General features: G+C 53.2%; 4 protein-coding genes across 4 annotated transcripts; 2 read left to right on the forward strand and 2 right to left on the reverse strand.

Annotated features, from left to right (window-relative positions):
- Nucleotides 1–7,260: 7,260 nt before the first annotated feature.
- Nucleotides 7,261–8,558, reverse strand: AAFC00_001158 (uncharacterized protein; the record flags this gene model as incomplete). Its single annotated transcript, XM_069348539.1, has 2 exons — nt 7,261–8,320; nt 8,377–8,558. 2 exons carry the CDS (start codon nt 8,556–8,558, stop codon nt 7,261–7,263), a joined length of 1,242 nt encoding a protein of 413 aa, XP_069203784.1.
- A 649-nt stretch (nt 8,559–9,207) lies between these two features.
- AAFC00_001159 (uncharacterized protein) lies at nt 9,208–11,241 on the forward strand (the record flags this gene model as incomplete). Its single annotated transcript, XM_069340317.1, has 1 exon — nt 9,208–11,241. One exon carries the CDS (start codon nt 9,208–9,210, stop codon nt 11,239–11,241), a length of 2,034 nt encoding a protein of 677 aa, XP_069203785.1.
- Nucleotides 11,242–12,120: 879 nt separating this feature from the next.
- AAFC00_001160 (uncharacterized protein) lies at nt 12,121–13,200 on the forward strand (the record flags this gene model as incomplete). Its single annotated transcript, XM_069340318.1, has 1 exon — nt 12,121–13,200. The coding sequence occupies one exon, from the start codon at nt 12,121–12,123 to the stop codon at nt 13,198–13,200; it is 1,080 nt and encodes a 359-aa protein (XP_069203786.1).
- A 640-nt stretch (nt 13,201–13,840) lies between these two features.
- Nucleotides 13,841–14,515, reverse strand: AAFC00_001161 (uncharacterized protein; the record flags this gene model as incomplete). Its single annotated transcript, XM_069340319.1, has 1 exon — nt 13,841–14,515. The coding sequence occupies one exon, from the start codon at nt 14,513–14,515 to the stop codon at nt 13,841–13,843; it is 675 nt and encodes a 224-aa protein (XP_069203787.1).
- Between the last annotated feature and the right edge of the window lie 2,529 nt (nt 14,516–17,044).

Consider the following 17,044-nt stretch of genomic DNA (forward strand, 5'->3'; position numbering starts at 1 on the left):
GATCCGCGATTCTCGAGCACATTATCAATAAACGACATCTTAGGCCCTGCCTCTTTTCTCTGCTTCATCGCGCCTCGCTAGGTGCGCATCGCCACAATGAAGTTCTTCATCGAGTACGTCAAAGTGGTGTCGTAAGAGAGTATCTGAAAACCTAGTTGACGAGTACAGTGGCCTCCCGGTCCTCTTTCCATATCCTAGGATATATCCAGGTGAGCCTCTCCAGCGTTGTGTTGTATATTGACTTTATGACTGACCATTACATGCAGAACAATATGCGTGAGTCCACTACAGTCAAGAAAAAGCTCAATATGCCTTAGCCCCGTATCGCTGATTCGGACAATTTAGATACATGTGCGATCTCAAACGTAAGTCAGATCGGTGGCAATTATGAAGCAACATCAAGTTCACACTGTTTTCAGGCACACTTGATGCCGGAGGTCACTGTGTTCTGGAGATGCCTTCGGGCACTGGCAAGACAGTCACCCTGCTGGCCCTGATCGTTGCTTACCAGCAACATTATCCGGAACATCGCAAGTTGATCTATTGCTCTCGTACCATGTCAGAGATCGAAAAGGCTCTGGCCGAGTTGAAGAATCTCATGAACTACCGCACCGATCAGCTTGGATATGAGGAAGACTTCCGTGGACTGGGTCTCACATCGCGAAAGAACCTCTGTTTGCATCCCTCGGTAAAGCGTGAAAAAAGTGGCTCCGTCGTTGATGCGCGATGTCGATCACTTACTGCCGGCTTCGTCAAGGAGAAGAAAGAGAAAGGCGAGGACGTCGAACTTTGTGTTTACCATGAGAATCTCGATCTTCTTGAACCCCATAATCTAATACCACCCGGAGTGTGGACGTTAGATGGCATGCTCAAGTACGGCGAACAACAGAAGCAATGCCCTTATTTCACAGCTCGGCGAATGGTAAGATACCAAGTCGCTTGTTTCTTTTCGCAAGTCAAGAACTGACATGGGCCCAGATGTCGTTTTGCAATGTCATCATATACTCCTACCATTATTTACTAGACCCCAAGATCGCAGAGAGAGTATCGAGAGAGCTGTCAAAAGACTGCATAGTCGTCTTTGATGAAGCGCACAATATCGACAACGTATGCATTGAATCGCTGAGTATCGATCTAACAGAAGAATCATTACGGAAAGCCGGTAGGGGTGCCGCAAACCTGGAGCGGAAGATTACCGAAATGAAGTCCACCGACGCCAAAAAACTACAGGACGAGTACTCGAAGCTGGTGCAAGGCCTCCGAGCACAGGACGAAGCAAACGACGAAGGGGCTTTCATGCGGAATCCTGCCTTGCCCGACGATCTTCTCAAAGAAGCAGTCCCAGGAAATATACGGCGAGCAGAACACTTTGTTGCCTTTTTGAAACGCTTCATCGAGTATCTCAAGACACGCATGAAAGTACTGCACGTCATCTCAGAAACGCCGCCGTCCTTCCTACAGCATCTCAAGGAGCTCACATTTATCGAGCGGAAACCTCTGCGGTTCTGTGCAGAGCGATTGACATCACTTGTTCGCACGCTCGAGTTGTCAAATATCGAAGACTATCAACCCTTACAAGAGGTTGCTTCATTCGCCACATTGGCCGCCACATATGACACTGGATTTTTACTCATCCTAGAACCATTCGAATCAGAAACTGCAACAGTACCCAATCCCATTCTTCACTTCACCTGTCTTGACGCAGCAATAGCCATCAAGCCGGTCTTTGATCGGTTCAGCTCAGTCATCATCACATCAGGAACGATATCACCTTTAGAAATGTATCCCAAAATGTTGGGGTTCAACACAGTGGTCCAGGAGTCATACTCGATGACACTAGCGCGACGGTCTTTCTTGCCGATGATTGTGACCCGTGGAAGCGATCAGGGCAGTATATCCTCCGGGTTCCAGATCCGTAACGATCCCTCAGTAGTCCGAAACTACGGCAACCTCCTGATCGAGTTCTGCAAACTCACGCCCGACGGAATCGTCGTTTTCTTCCCTTCATATCTCTACATGGAAAGCATCATCTCCATGTGGCAAGGCATGGGCATTCTGGATTCCGTATGGAAAAGCAAACTCATCCTCGTCGAAACACCCGACAGTCAAGAGACCTCTCTCGCGCTCGAAACCTACCGCACAGCCTGCAGCAACGGGCGCGGCGCCGTGCTCCTCTGCGTCGCACGCGGCAAGGTCAGCGAAGGCATAGATTTCGACCACCACTACGGCCGCACCGTGCTGTGCATCGGCGTACCGTTCCAATACACGGAATCGCGCATCCTCAAAGCGCGCCTCGAGTTTCTCCGTGAAAACTACCGCATCCGCGAAAACGACTTCTTGTCCTTCGACGCCATGCGCCACGCAGCACAGTGTCTGGGCCGTGTGCTGCGCGGCAAAGACGACTACGGCATCATGGTTCTCGCGGACCGCCGCTTCGCGCGCAAGCGCACGCAGCTGCCTAAATGGATCAACGCCGCGCTCATGGAGGGAGATAGCAACATGTCCGTCGACCAGGCCGTGGCCGCCGCCAAGCGCTTTCTCAAGGTCATGAGTAAACCTTTCCCTATAAAACTGCAGGAGGGCGTCAGTACATGGAGCTACGAGGACTTGATCAAGCATCAGGCGAAACTGGATTCGGAAAGAGACAGAGAAGCGAGGTTGGAAGGCGGGTATGGAGATGACGGCGGCGCGAACGGGAACGGTGACGCGCAGCATTATCAGCATGAGATCAGTGGCCAGCAGGTCATGAGGGAGGCTGCGAAGCAGCAGTATAATGATAATAGCCACGAAGATGAATTCGGCGGGGGCATTGCTGATGACGATATCATGGAATTGGACGCCTGAAGCGGTGCGGCCCGACTCTTTTTTTCTTGAATTGGGATCATGAAAAGAAACAGACAAATAAAATCATATGAAACCCGGATGCCTAATTTCCGCATTTTTGATTCTTTTCAGCTATGGTTCTTGCTCTTGTCCCCCCTCCCTACTGGGCTGTTTTTACCAAGTATGCGCTTGGTAGTGAAGCGGTGGTAACAATGGTGGGATCCCCGTTGTATTCGACATGGTCTATGTACTAGTCCGAACAAATCCCTGATTCTCCATCTCGGAATGCATGAAAGAAACCAGGCACAGAGATGGGATTGTACAACCTGATGTTGTTGATGATGATGATGATAATGATGATGCTAGATGAGATATACATATACAACAAACGCCTTTAGATTATCCATTTTCCCCGGGCTTTTTTACTCCTCATCACTGCTCCCCTCCTCAGACTGTCCATCGCTACTACTCTCATCGCCGGCCATTTCATTCGCGCCGCCGTTGGTACCATCAGTAGTCTCGTTCTCGACAATCAGCTCCCTCAACGGCATCATGACATCGAAGCCACCGGTGCCGATACGGCCAGGCTTTCCGACGACGATTCTGCCCGACGGGCCCTTGAGGTCGTCCCAGTCCTCTTCCAGAACCGCGTCTCGTAAGAAACCGACAGTGGTCTCGAACGACATCTTCATGAACGGCGACACGTTGTTCTTGATGCCCATGCGGGAAAAGGCCTGGTAGCCGCCTCCGCGCGTCATGTAGTCTGCGATGAGCGACAAGTGGCGCTTGTCGACGCTGATGCCGTGACCGTCGAAGACGGCACTGACTTCGCGCACGATGCTGGCGCGGCAGGCTTCGACGCCGTACAGGCGCAGCATGGCCGCGATGTCGTTTGTGAAGATGCGGTGCGGGTTCAGCACGTCTTGGAAGTTCCACATTGCGCGCAGGTTCTCGCCTTCGGTGATGATGATGGGCATCTTGGATTCCGTGCCTGTTGTCGGGTCTTTGTAGTCGTCTTGGATTAGCGTGCAGCCGCCGAGGTTCTGGATGTTTTGGATCAGGGAGGTGTGGAGACAGTTTTCGACGAGGTGGAGCATGAGGAGCTTGGCTGTTGATGCGTCGTATTCGAAGGTGAAAGTGCACTTTGAGCCGGTCTTGTCGTCGAAACTGAATGCGGCGATATCTGAAGTGTATTTGTTGGACTTGATGCGCTCCTCGCGTGCTTCTGCGTTGGCGACGGCCTTGGCCTTTTTCTCGCTCGCGGATTCGCTGTCAGAATCCGAGTCGGAGCCGTCTTGAGAGCCGTAAGTCTCGTCTTCGTTGTCGCCATCCTCGTCGGGGCTGGTTTCGCGACGACCGCGGGCGGCGATGTCTTCCTCGTCCTCATCGGGAGCCTCGTAGCCGCTCTGCATTTTGTTGCCCTTGGCCTTGTCGCGAGTGGCATCGTCGTCACCTTCGTTGTCAGAGTCGTCGTCACCGCCTTCGCGTTCGGCCTCACCACGTCCAGAGTCTTGTTCGATGGTACCAGCGGATTTGCCAATCTCGGGGAGAGCATCATCGGGCTTGCGCAGAAGCTTCTGGTCGCCCTTCTTCTTGAGCTCCTTGCGAATGACGGATTGCAGCTTCGGCAAGAACTTGGTCTCGATGGTTCTCACAACGTCAGCGACAGTAATGGCGTATTCGGCAGTGTACTCGTCGCTGGGGTACAGGTCAAGTGCGATAGTGTACATCTTGGCCTGGTCGTGCGCGATACCCTTGCCAAGAGTCTCCGTCACGGTGACCTTGTCCAGGACCTCGGCGAGAGAAAGCTTGCTGATGCCCTTTGCAAAGGTAGCACCGTCGGACTCGTTGATCTCGGGGTTGAGGTGCAGAGCCATGGTAGGCGTAGCGATCTGCGCAGATGCAGTCATGACAATTTCACGTAGACGGGGGATACCAAGCGTCACGTTCTTTGCCGCGTGACCAGCCAAATGGAAAGTGTTCAGCGTCATCTGAGTGGAAGGCTCACCCACAGATTGACCAGCAACCACGCCGACGGCTTCGCCGGCCTCGACGACCGACTTCAGATATCTCACGTCAATGATAGCCTGGAGGTTCTTCTTCGTCAGGCCTGCGATACCCTGGATCTTGCGCTTCTTGTCAGCCACAAGCTTGTCTGGGTTATCGTCGAGGTACTTCTTGCTGGCACGCATAAGCTTTTCGGACGTGCTTCCTGCGAACCTGCTGGGTGAGTAGACGGAAAGAGCGGGATCACTGGCGCCAACATCGCCCGTCTTGCGGTACTTCTTCTCGGCGTCCTTGTTGTACTGGGTGGCCTCGGGCGACATGATCTTGGCGAACTCATCGCGGATTCCGAGCGAGTTGAACAGGGAAATGTAGTTCTCCGCGATGAACTTGAAGTCGGACAAGTACTTGGCCTTGCCGACATCGAGACCGTCCTCGCCGTAGAGAAACTGGACGATGGAGCCATCTGCATCGCGCACGGTGGTGTCGTACTCGGCCTTGAGACCCTCCATACCCTTGATCAGACATCTCTGCAGGTAGCCGGATCTCGAGGTCTTGACAGCGGTATCGATGAGACCTTCTCTGCCAGCCATAGCGTGGAAGTAGTACTCTTGTGGTCGGACACCAGTCAAGAAACGATCGACAATGTAGCCACCGGCCCTGATAGAGGACTCGAAAGGCTTGAAGCAAGGCAAGGTCTTACCAGAGACCATGACCGGCACTCTGCGACCCTCCAAGACCTGTTGACCGAGATTGCAAGAAATCTGGTTCGCGTTGACCAACGAACCCTTGGCACCAGAAACAGTCATGGCCTGCATTTGATTCTTGGGGAAGGGCTTGATAAGACCAGCGGGCAGACAAGCCTTGGTAACTATGGATGAGATTTCTTTGGCGGTGGCACCATTCATGACGGTATCCAGACCAGCCTGTTTCGCGTCCTCGCGGAGCACACTCTCGAGACGCTTCTTTAGTTCTGCATTGTCGGAGTTGATCTTGTCGGCTTGCATGGAAACATACTTGGCCGACACTTCGAGACCGATAGTCTGCGCTCTGGCAAGCTGCTCTCTGCGCATATCCTCACCTTGTTGGGTAAAGACCAAGTCTTCCACACCACAAGAGAAGGCACGCATGTGCAGCATCTTGGTAAGAAGACGTCCGAGCACGGAGAGCAGACGGCCGGCCACGGTGTGGCCATAAGCCTCGTAGATGGCGTTGACGACTCCTCCACCGCTGGGACCGATCTGAGCCTTGTCGAGGATACCGCAAAGCATTTCTCCGTCCTTGAAGATGACGACTTGTTCCTCGGAGTCGCTGCCCCAGTGATCCTTGGCGGTCTGTGACTTGGCCTGGATGGTCAAGCCAGGCATACCGACGGGCGTGAGGTTCTTGAGCACGGTGGAGACAACCTGCTTACCGGTCCACATGGGACGGGGCTTCATGACGGCAGGTGGGACAGAAAGAAGCCTTCCAGATGTGGTGTGGTTGTTCTCGGGCCTCAGTCCAGCGTAGACGAGCTGTTGATAGTCTTCTCGGGTGAAGAAAGTATCCCTGTTGGTGAGCCAGACACCCATGGAAATATGATCCTGAATCAGACCTCTCAGAGGCTTGCCAGCAGTGCCGGAGAGATATTGATGGTCAGTGTCTGCGATGCCGACCGCCTCGGCTCTGGCCAGTTCGTTCTGAGGGAAATGCATGTTCATCTCGTCACCGTCGAAATCGGCGTTGTAGGTGTTGCAATTGGCGTAGTGCATGCGAAGAGTACGCTCTCCGGGTAAGACGCGTGCTCTGTGACACATCATGGAAGGCTTGTGGAGGGTGGGTTGTCTGTTCATGATGACAATGTCGCCGTTGTTGAGATGGCGATGGACCTTTTTGACCTTGGCGCCGTTCATGTTGACGCTGGAGGGAGCTTGCAGCTGGTTAGCCAGAGCAGTGCGCTCCTCTCTGTTCTTGATCTGCAGGTTGATGACTTGACCATTTTCGTTTTCGATGGCGGCGGCACCGGGCCAGACGTCGGGACCGTTGATGACGGCGGCTCTGAGTTCGTCAAAGTTGTGATCGTTGACCGGCTCGGGATAGGTGAGCTTGAGGGCGAAGACGGGCGGGACACCAATCTCGTTTGTCTCAATGTTGGGGTCGGGAGAAATGACGGTGCGGGCGGCGAAGTTGACACGCTTTCCCATCATGTTCTTTCGGAACAGACCTTCCTTCTTCTCCAGACGCTGCTTGATACCATCCTCGTTTCTCTTGCCAGCGCCGCCCTGGACGGGGTTTCGGTCTCGGTCGAGCAGGGAGTTGACGGCGTCTTGTAAGCGGACCCAAGCGTCTTGGAAATCGGCATAGCTGAGTGCACGTCTGCCCGTCTCGGCGACTGTGATGCCATGGAGCTGCTTGTGGATTTGCGCCATGAGGTCGCAAGTGTTCAGGATGTTTTTATAGAGTGAGTTCTCCTGGGCTTCGGCGATCTCGTCGGCTCCGGTCCTGGCCTCGGGACGGTATCTGTTGGGAGGAACAATGAGGTCCTTGATGAAGAACATGTCGGCGCTCAGGGGGTGAGCCTCGTCGTGACTTTGAGCGGGGGCTGTACACAAGACTGAGGATGTCGGTCTCTTGCTCGAAGAGCTGGATCAGGGCTGCGTGGACCTGTCCGGCGTTCAGGTAGCCCAGATCCGAGCCGGACTTCTTGCCAGACTTTGCTCTGATCGTACTGGCCTCATCGACGGCGTTTCCACCAGCGACTTCGTGCTCGATGTCGAGCATCTCAATGTCGTCGCCCTCACCCTCGGATTCGGCGGGAGAATCCTCCATGTCGGCGATGCCCTCGTCTTGCTTCAAGCCCTCCTTTCTCGCAGCGGCCATCTCGATGTCTCTTCTCTTCTTGAGCAGGACCAGGGGATCCTGAGCCTTGAAGCCACCCTGGATCATGGCGAGCTTGTCCTTTTCGCTCAGCGGTTTCTTGAAGATCTTGACGAAGCGGTCTTTTCTGTAGCTGGGCGAAATGCCACCGCAGTTTCCGCACTTCTTGCCTTTGGTGATGCTGTAGAGAAACTCCTTGATGATGGCCCTTCTCTCGTTGGCGACGGCCTCGATCTTGGCATCCTCCCAGTCGCCTCTCTTTCTGCTGAAGCCGGCCTGCTTGATGGCGTTCCTGACGAAGGCGTTTCTGCGCGAGATGATGTCCTTGGTGTCATTGTCCTGCTCGGAGTCCGAATCGTTGTTCTTGGCCTTGGCGGCGACGTCTTTGGACATGGGGGCGACGTGGATGTCGTCGATGTCGTAGCACTCTTTCAGCAGGCCGTACTTGACGAGGGTGAGCTTGCAGATGAATCGGTTGACTTCGGCGCGCGACATCTTGAGCTTGTGACAGTAGACACACTTGGATCGGAGGAGGCGGAGGCATTGGTCCATGAAGGTGGGGTTGTAGACGTGGACGGGGAGCTCGAGGTGACCACAGTGGCCGGGACAGCCAAACTTGAGGTTGCAGGTGGAGCATCTGCGACGGGGGTCAGTAGAGCTCAAGGCAAGCAGTTCTGTGACGAGACCACTCACGCATTGTCGCCGAACTGGCCGAGCGCAGCATCGTAGAGACCGCCAGGCACGGGGTTCAAGAGGGTGTCGAAGGTGGTGGGGTTGGTGATTCTCTTGACGGACAAAGCCTTGATCTCCTCTGACGAGAGAAAGCCGAACTCGACACTGGCAATGCCAGACGAGACGGGGAGAGAAGAGTTCATTGTGAGCAAAATGAGCGACGTCAAGCAACGGTTCACAGCTTGTCGAGCCGCCGTGGAAGGGAAGGATGGCGACGAGCCAGAAAGGTGATGAGATGATAGAAACAAGAATAAATCATCTCCGGCCAGAAACTTTTCCGACTTCTTGCCTTGTTTCGTTCTTTCGTTCTTTCCTTCTCCAGACTTTACCCTAGCCCTAACAGCTCGGCCGGTGGAACCGGCAGGCAACACTCCAGGGCTGACATTTCTTGACTCAATTTACTGTACCTGTAATTACCTTTGTAATAATCACAACACAAGAAACAAAAGAACAATCGGAAACCGGTGAATCTGATCCGCCGAGCCTCCGACACTTACAAGTGACTGCACTGGTAGATTGGGAGAATGATTGATGATTGTTTGAGGCTACAAAAGACAAAGGTGTATACCATCCAAGCTAAGATACCTTACCTTACACAACACCTCACTGTCTGTCTGTCTGTCTCCAGGTCAGACTTTCACGTGACAAACACAATAAACTCATCTCCGGGGTTTCAGTCAAGAGGGAACTGGACTATATATCCTGCCAAACGACCAGCACTGCTCCATATGAGATAATCACACAACTACCATAATCTCTGCCAGTGCACCTGCTGCTGCACCCTGTCCCACCATGACCGGAGAGAAGCGACCCTTCCCCGACGATGGACTTGCCCACGACGACACGAAGCGCGTGCGCTCCAACAACCCATCGCCTGTCCCTCCAGCCAACGATGACATTGAAAGAAAGAAGCGAGAGGCTGCCGAGCGCATCGCCGCCATCAAGGCCAAAATGGCCAACGCCACGGGACAGGGACAGTCTCCAAAAGTGAACGCTCCTTCTCCTTCGCCAGTCACTGCTGCAAGGTCAGCTGCTCAATCAGCCGCCGATCGCATTGCTGCCATGAAGGCCAGAATGTCCAACGGCCCAGGACAATCAGCATCAGCAGCAGTAGCGACTGCGCCTGCTCCATCATCATCATCATCATCATCATCTTCTTCTGCAGCAACGTCAGGTGCTATCTCGGCCGCAGAACGTATTGCTGCCATGAAGGCGAGGATAAACGGCCAAGCGGCGCCCGCACCAGCTGCACCAGCACAGGCCGCCTCCCTGCCCTCTTCGTCTGCGCCAGACAACAACAAGCAAGCAGAGATCCAGGCTCGACTTCTTGCTATGAGATCCAGGCTCCAAGCCCCCGCCGCCAGTCCTTCGCCGCCTCCACCCTCGGACATCAATGAGCGCATGGCCGCCGCCAAGGCCAAAGCCCTCGAAATCTCCCAGCAGCGAAGAGGCCCCGCGCCTTTGCCTCCCGTCAGAGAAGATTCTATTCTCAAATCAAGAGGTGGTCTGAATGTCGGCATACATCCGTCTCTGCTTCAGCAACACGATCAAGGCCCCAGCCGAGGCCCGCAGAAGGGCAAGAGAGGACAGGAAAACAGACAGAAATCGAATCCCTACTTGGACGATGCCACCAACCCCGCCGAGGTCGGCGCCGCTCGAAAAGCCGATCCTTCCTACGATGCCAGCCTGACAACCTCGACCACTGCCGGAAAGACTCGCAAGTCACGACAGCTGCTGTTCAACCAGAAGGGTAAATTCATCGCCCAGGCCAATGCTTTGCGCCAGCAGGAAAAGCTCGAGGAGATGCGCCTGCGCATGCAAGAGGAGTCGAGAAAGAAGGCTATCGAAGAAGCGACGGAAAAATCCTACCTCGTCCCGGCTCCCCCTGAGGTCGAGTGGTGGGATGAAGCTCTACTTGCCGAGCCCAACTACGACACTTTGGATGTCAACAACGCCGCCACACTCAAGTTCGATGTCGTCACTCCCTACGTACAGCACCCCGTCTTGCTTGCCGCCCCTCAAGAGTCCCGCATGCCCGCTGCCAAGCCCATGTTCCTCACAAAGGAAGAGCAGAAGAAAGTGCGCCGTCAACGTCGCATGGCCAATCACAAGGAAGAGCAAGCCAAGATCCGTCTCGGTCTCAGGGCACCCCCACCACCAAAAGTCAAGAAATCAAATCTCATGCGTGTGCTGGGGCAAGAAGCTGTCAAGGACCCCACTGCAGTCGAGGCTCGCGTGAATCGAGAGATCGCCCAGCGCGCCGCAGATCACGAAGCCACCAACGATGAACGAGCCCTCACCAAAGAACAGCGCCACGAGAAACTTGCCCAGCAGCAAGAGGCAGATGCCGCAAAGGGCGTCTATGTTTGCGTCTTCCGCATCGATAACCTCAGCTATGGCAAACATCGCTTCCAGGTTTCCAAGAATGCCGAACAGAACAATCTCACCGGCATGACCATCTTCAACCCGAAGCTTAACCTTGTCATTGTTGAAGGCGGAGCTCACTCGATCAATGCTTACAAGAAACTAATGCTCAACCGTATCCGCTGGACGGAGAATGCCATGCCCACCTCTGTGCGCGAAGGCAACAAAGAGGCCGAGGCCGAATTCTTGAGGGCTACGGACGAGAGGGGCGTACTGAAGGACTTGGGTGGCAACAGATGTCAACTGGTGTTTGAGGGTGAGGAGAGGGAAAAGATGTTCAAGAGATGGTTCCCGTACCGTGTCTGTGAGACTGACGGAGAGGCCAAGGACATGTTGAGCCGGTACAAGATGGAAAACATGTGGACACTCGCACAGAGTATGGAGGGAGACGCATTTGCCTGATCACACTGTATATACCCCACCCCCTTGGCAGCAGCAACAGGTCAATCGAGCAGATCCATGGTCAACAATGATAAGTCATGACGCTTAGGTCCTGCTGAAGCTCGGTATAGAGCTATCCTCGCTTTTTCCTAGAGGTTGTCTCAGACTTGATGATCACGGGTAGGGTTGAGATCTATACTTTCGAAACGCGACAGCATGGACGCCCGCCCTCGGTTGCTCATCCGAGCTGCGCAGCTGTTTCATCCCTTGTCGAAGCTCGACGCTCAGAAGCGCCCTCGCCTTCGCCTTCGCCTTCGCGGAACAAGCGAGGCTTGGCGGGCTGAACGTTGAAGCAGCAGCAGAAGTTGTGTTTCTCCAAGTCATGTTCCACTTGATCTTCAAGTCGTCTTGATGCTGAATGTATAGATCAGTATGTAGGCAACATGAAACATTTTCTAGAACAAAAAATCCAGGTGCATTCATGACAGTGATGGTGACACAACGTCGGGAGATCCGGATCTATCCACTCCCTAAGCATCTCGACATCAATCTATACGCGACCAGAGCGCCCGGACTAGTCCTCTTCCATGCGGGGCACTCGTCCCCCTTCGTCTCACATATGCTCTGGACTATAGGACCATTGAGGTCCTTCATCTCGTATCACTGCATGGCGGCGATGAATGCTAAAGCATCGTCCCTTCCAGATGATATATATCCTTCGCTGCCTCTCGTGCAAAGGTAGGTGTTGTTTTCCCAGTCACATATTGCCCCAGTCCACGGTACTGATCCCTTTTCACTCCTTTTTCTTTCTCTATACAGCGAGTTGATCTTGCATTCCATTCATTCATTCATAACAAACCCTGGTCGATTCAGAAAGCCGGAACGCTTTAGCAGAAAAAAATGATTTCACTCACTCCAGCCACTCTTTTGACCACCAGCGCAGCCCTGGTCGGCAACGCCTTCGCAGACGTTCTCTGGGATGGTCGTTTCAACAGTTCTACACAACCAAACCTCGAAGCCTGGTCTTTCAGTAATGCCGTTGGTGCATACCAATACTACATCCACGGTAGCGGCGAAATGAACAAATACGTGAACTTCGACGCCGGCTTCAAGAACCCCGCCGACACCGGCAGCGAAGACGGTGTCAAGATCACGCTGGACGACACTTCGTACTGGAACGGCCAGAACATGCGCCGCACCGAGCTGATTCCTGAGACTGAGGCAGCAATCAACAAGGGCAAAGTCTACTACCACTTCAGCATCAAGCACGCGGCGACCAACGCTCCCAACACCAAGACAGAGCACCAGCTCGCCTTTTTCGAGTCTCACTTCACAGAGCTCAAGTCGGGCCTCATGTCCGGCAGCCAGGAACCATCGAGCAATTCCCTGCACTGGATGGTCAACTCCCAATCCCAGTGGAACATCTCCGACTGGACAGCCGACATCTGGCACAACGTCGCCTACGGCATCGACTTTGACCAGAACACTGTCGAATTCTACCACTCCACCGGTGCAGACGACCTGTCGCTCACCGCGGGTCCCATCTCAGCTACGACCAGCAGTGACGGCGCCGATTGGCACGTGGGCGCTCTGAGACTGCCTCCTTCGGACTCCAGCATCGGTGCCGGCGCCGAAGACTTCTACTATTCAGGCGTCTACATCGAGAGTGGAGACGTAACGCTCTCCGTGGCTGGTCCAGGAGGCGCTGCCGCTGCTCCTGTCGCGTCTTCTCCGACAGCCCCAGTTGCCACCGCCGCAGCAATCGCCACATCGTCCTCCGTCGCGCCGTCTTCTTCCGCTCCTGCACCTACCACTCTGCAGACTATAGTCAAGTCTTCTTCTACTGTTACTGCTTCCTCATCTTCGTCGTCTGTCACTGTCTCTTCTAGCGAGGCCGCTCCCACTGCTACCAGCGCTGCTCCTTCTCCTCCCTCTGAGGCTAGCGAGGGCGATTGCGCCGTCGAGTATGTGTATGCTTAGATTTATAACCAATCAAAAAAGGCGAGAACCACCTCGCTATTCGACGGTTACTTGGCTTCCAGGGGTCACAAGTTGGGTTGTGGAAAAGGGGGTCTAGTGGCTAGCTAGCTAGCTCTGACCTGCATCCATGTTCAGATCTAAAATATATGAAAGAGGACATAGAATCAAAGTAGATGGAACCGAGAGGACGTCGTGTCTTGACCCTTGCGATTGATATCTGCTCTTTCGGCTCGTTCATTGATCCTGTATTGCAATGCTGAGAAATAGCGATAGGGGGGGCTGTGTCTAGTATAGTGCAGTATATCATATTGTGAGTCAAAGATATTGTAATCTATTGGTTTCGTGAGGAACATCAAATGAAATGCTGGTGTTACTACTACCGCTGTTATCTTAACCGTTCAAGAAAAGTAGGTACTAAGGGGGAAGTGAAGACCAAAGTAGGAATTTCCCACTTCAGTACCTTGACATTCCCAAGTCCCCAGCTTTCGTTGTTCCCGGCTTCTTGATATCAGCCGATCCAGTAGACCTCTCAGATCGAGGAAGAAAAAGCCCAAACCTCAAACCTCAAAACCGCGCACCAACAAAAGACCCTCAACTCACACCTCAAGATCAAGGAAAGAAGATAAGAAGAATAAAACCACTACTCATCATCAACAACCCTTCCCACCCTCCGCTCCACAACCCCATAAACCGCCCTGACCGCCCCCCTCCCACCGGCCCCACCACCTGCAGCACCACCATAATCTCCACTCCCAGCACCCGAAACCCGCCCCCTGATCCCCCCGACCCTCTCAGCACACCACTCCAACTCCGCCCTCGTCTCCCTCGCCGCCTCGATGCCGTCTTCGAAGCTCGTTTTGGCGCGCGACAGACGCGCCGTCGCTAGGGATGTCAGGGCTGCTAGCTCAAGGGATTTAGAGGCTAGGAGGGCGGCGGATCGGTCGTTGTCGTCGTCGGTATGGTAGCGGGGTGGCGGGGTGGGGTTGTAGTAGGAGGATGTTGGGGAGGATGAGGCGGAAGAAGAAGAGGATGAGGAAGAGGAGAGGGGCAAAGAGTAGGTCTGGCCGCCTGTTGAGATTGTCGATCTTGTTGTTGGGGCTGGAGAGGGGAGGGGTCCCGTGTTGATGTTGTTGCTGCCTGGTAAGTAGTACCGTGAGGCAGACTCTGGGTTTTTGGTTGTTGTGTAGGTTGTTGGGTTCAAGTGGGTTGCTTTAGGAGGCAGATGCCAGGGCTGCTGGTGTTGATACTGGGGGGCTTGAGTGTAGGGTTGCTGTTGTTGGTAGTGGGCGTAGTTGTAGGTTGATGTGGAAGACATTTTGAAAGGAGTCTTGGTTCGGAATGTTGTAGTGGACGAGTTTTGAGACTTGAGATTGGGCTTTTGATAGTACAGTAGTAGGAAGAAGAAGAGATTGAAAGAAAAAGTGAAAGGCATGCCTCTTGATATACCCGACCTCCCCACCCTTTTCTCTCTACAGATGTCCGTACCCTCCATCGCACTCACGCAATGCCTCCCCCCTCTTTGTCCTCCCTGTACTCCAGACGGCAACACTAGCGAAGAAGCCACAAGCATCGAAGCGATAGCAGAGCACCAACATCTGTACCACCATACCTTGACCGAAGCTAGGTTGGGCGTTACATTCGCACCCACACTTCTCCGGTAGTCACTACACTAGACGCTGCATTAACCCACACCCATCCTTGCAAGGAGGATCACAGCCAGACACCCATATAAAAATTTGGCGAGCAGCGGACGTAGTTATTCCATGGACGGACACGAGGTGCGTCTGTGTGTGTTCACGCCATCGAGTCGGGCAGCGAAAGGATCCACCAGTACATGTGGTAGACACTCACGCTCTGAAGACGCAAGCGAAGATAACGGCCTGGGCGAGGTGATTGGGAAGAATACCTTTTGAACATTGCATGATTGATGGCGGTATCAGGCAGCATTCGGGCGAGTGTGTATTCGAATCTACCATACTACTACGGCGGGGATGCATGCTTCCGTCATGTATGGACGTTGAGCTTACTGTCTGTCATTCTTCGCTTCATGGGCTTTACCCAGCTCTGTATATATATATATATATATATATATATGGTGCAATCTCATAGTAGAGAAGAAGCTAGTTGCTAGTGACAGTACTCAGACTCCGACCAATTGCTCATTATAGCACTGTATCGTATGCAATTGCCAGGCGAAACGAGCATCCATCATCAACAACAGCATGAGGTGAAGTCCAAACGGTTTCTCGGAAACAGGGTCTTCCACACGCGCAAGGGTCAGGCATTGATGCAATGCTGCCTCGCGCATCTCGCTGATTGGACAAAAGCAGGGATTCGGGCATCCTTGAACAGAAGCCACAGAAAGGAATGTATCGATTGATACCTTAATCACTCGTTTGTATCTTCGATTTTAAATGCCTCTCTGGCCTTGTAGTCATGAGCCTGATGCAAGCACTATTCCAAGCGAAGGGTAGTCGACTTTTGGACTCGCTGCTGTTGGGCATTACTGATCGAGGTGTCGTTATTGTCCGATAAGACTGTCTAACAGATGTTGTCCTCGCCTCGTCGGAGACGACAACTGCTTCGTTGCAGAAAGAGAAAGAATCTACTTTCTTAGTATTGATTCTCTTTAACACTTATCGTACATTTTTGATGTTGTGATCTTCGATGACACACTATCCATAGTAAAAATTATACTTGGTATTGTTTGTATACCGAGGTGTGATGCACGGGTGTTTATAAATTCATGACGTAGTGTCAAACTATACTGTAAATCGCATTGAGTAGAGAGCCAAATACAACATACAGTAGACCTGAGACTATCATATATTCATGCATTTATCATTATTACTAATTCCAATCGTCTATCGTCGAGTCGATTAGTACTAGTCTAAGTCGAGTGCCTACAGACACGGGTTGTCGAGACCTCTTTCATTCTATATTCTAGCAAAAGTCGGACTGTAGATACTGTATATATGACACCCAGACTACATGCATAATGTCTAAGAGCGCCCTTCATGCCGCCTACAAGAATCTCCTAGAACGGGGCCGATTGACCACAAATCCAGGACAAGCGGCCTTAGTATCCCGATTGGTGACCCTACAAACAGACCTTGCCAACGAGCCAAATCCAGAAACTCCCCATACCGGACTCTACATCTATGGAAATGTCGGAACAGGCAAATCACGCATCGCGGACCTGTTCGCCGCCACCTTGCCCTCTGAGGTCTCCAAACGACGCATCCATTTCCACGAGTTCATGATGGACATCCACATGCGGCTGCACACAGCGCGCTCACAGTCCTCATACCGCGGCGATCCACTAGTGCAAATCGGCCATGAAGTCAGCAGCGAGAGCAAGGTGTTATGTTTCGACGAGTTCCAAGTGACGGACATCGCGGATGCCATGATTCTGAAACGACTATTCGGTGCCATCTGGAGCAGTGGAGGCGTCATGGTGGCGACGAGCAATCGACACCCGACGAACCTGTACGAAAAGGGCCTCAATCGCTCGCTGTTCCTGCCCTTCATCGACGAACTACAACGACGCTGCGAAGTGTGGAAAATGGAAGGCAATCTAGACTACCGTATGAGCACTTCATCAAACGCAAACCAGCGCGATACAGTCTTCTTCAACGACGCCTCTCAATTCGAGGAATCCCTGCACGAAGCAACCCACGGCGCCACTTTCGAACCAATGGAGGTACAAGTCATGATGAACCGCGTGCTGCACGTCACAGGCGCAAAAGTAGACGACAGCCACCTGATCGTGCACGCGACCTTCGAGCACCTCTGCCAAGCCAACCGCGGCACATCCGACTACCACGCTCTATGCAAGAAAGCC

Source organism: Neodothiora populina (genome assembly GCF_041146345.1).
Source record: "Neodothiora populina strain CPC 39397 chromosome Unknown canker_contig_12, whole genome shotgun sequence".
In the NCBI taxonomy this organism is placed as follows: domain Eukaryota; kingdom Fungi; phylum Ascomycota; class Dothideomycetes; order Dothideales; family Dothioraceae; genus Neodothiora; species Neodothiora populina.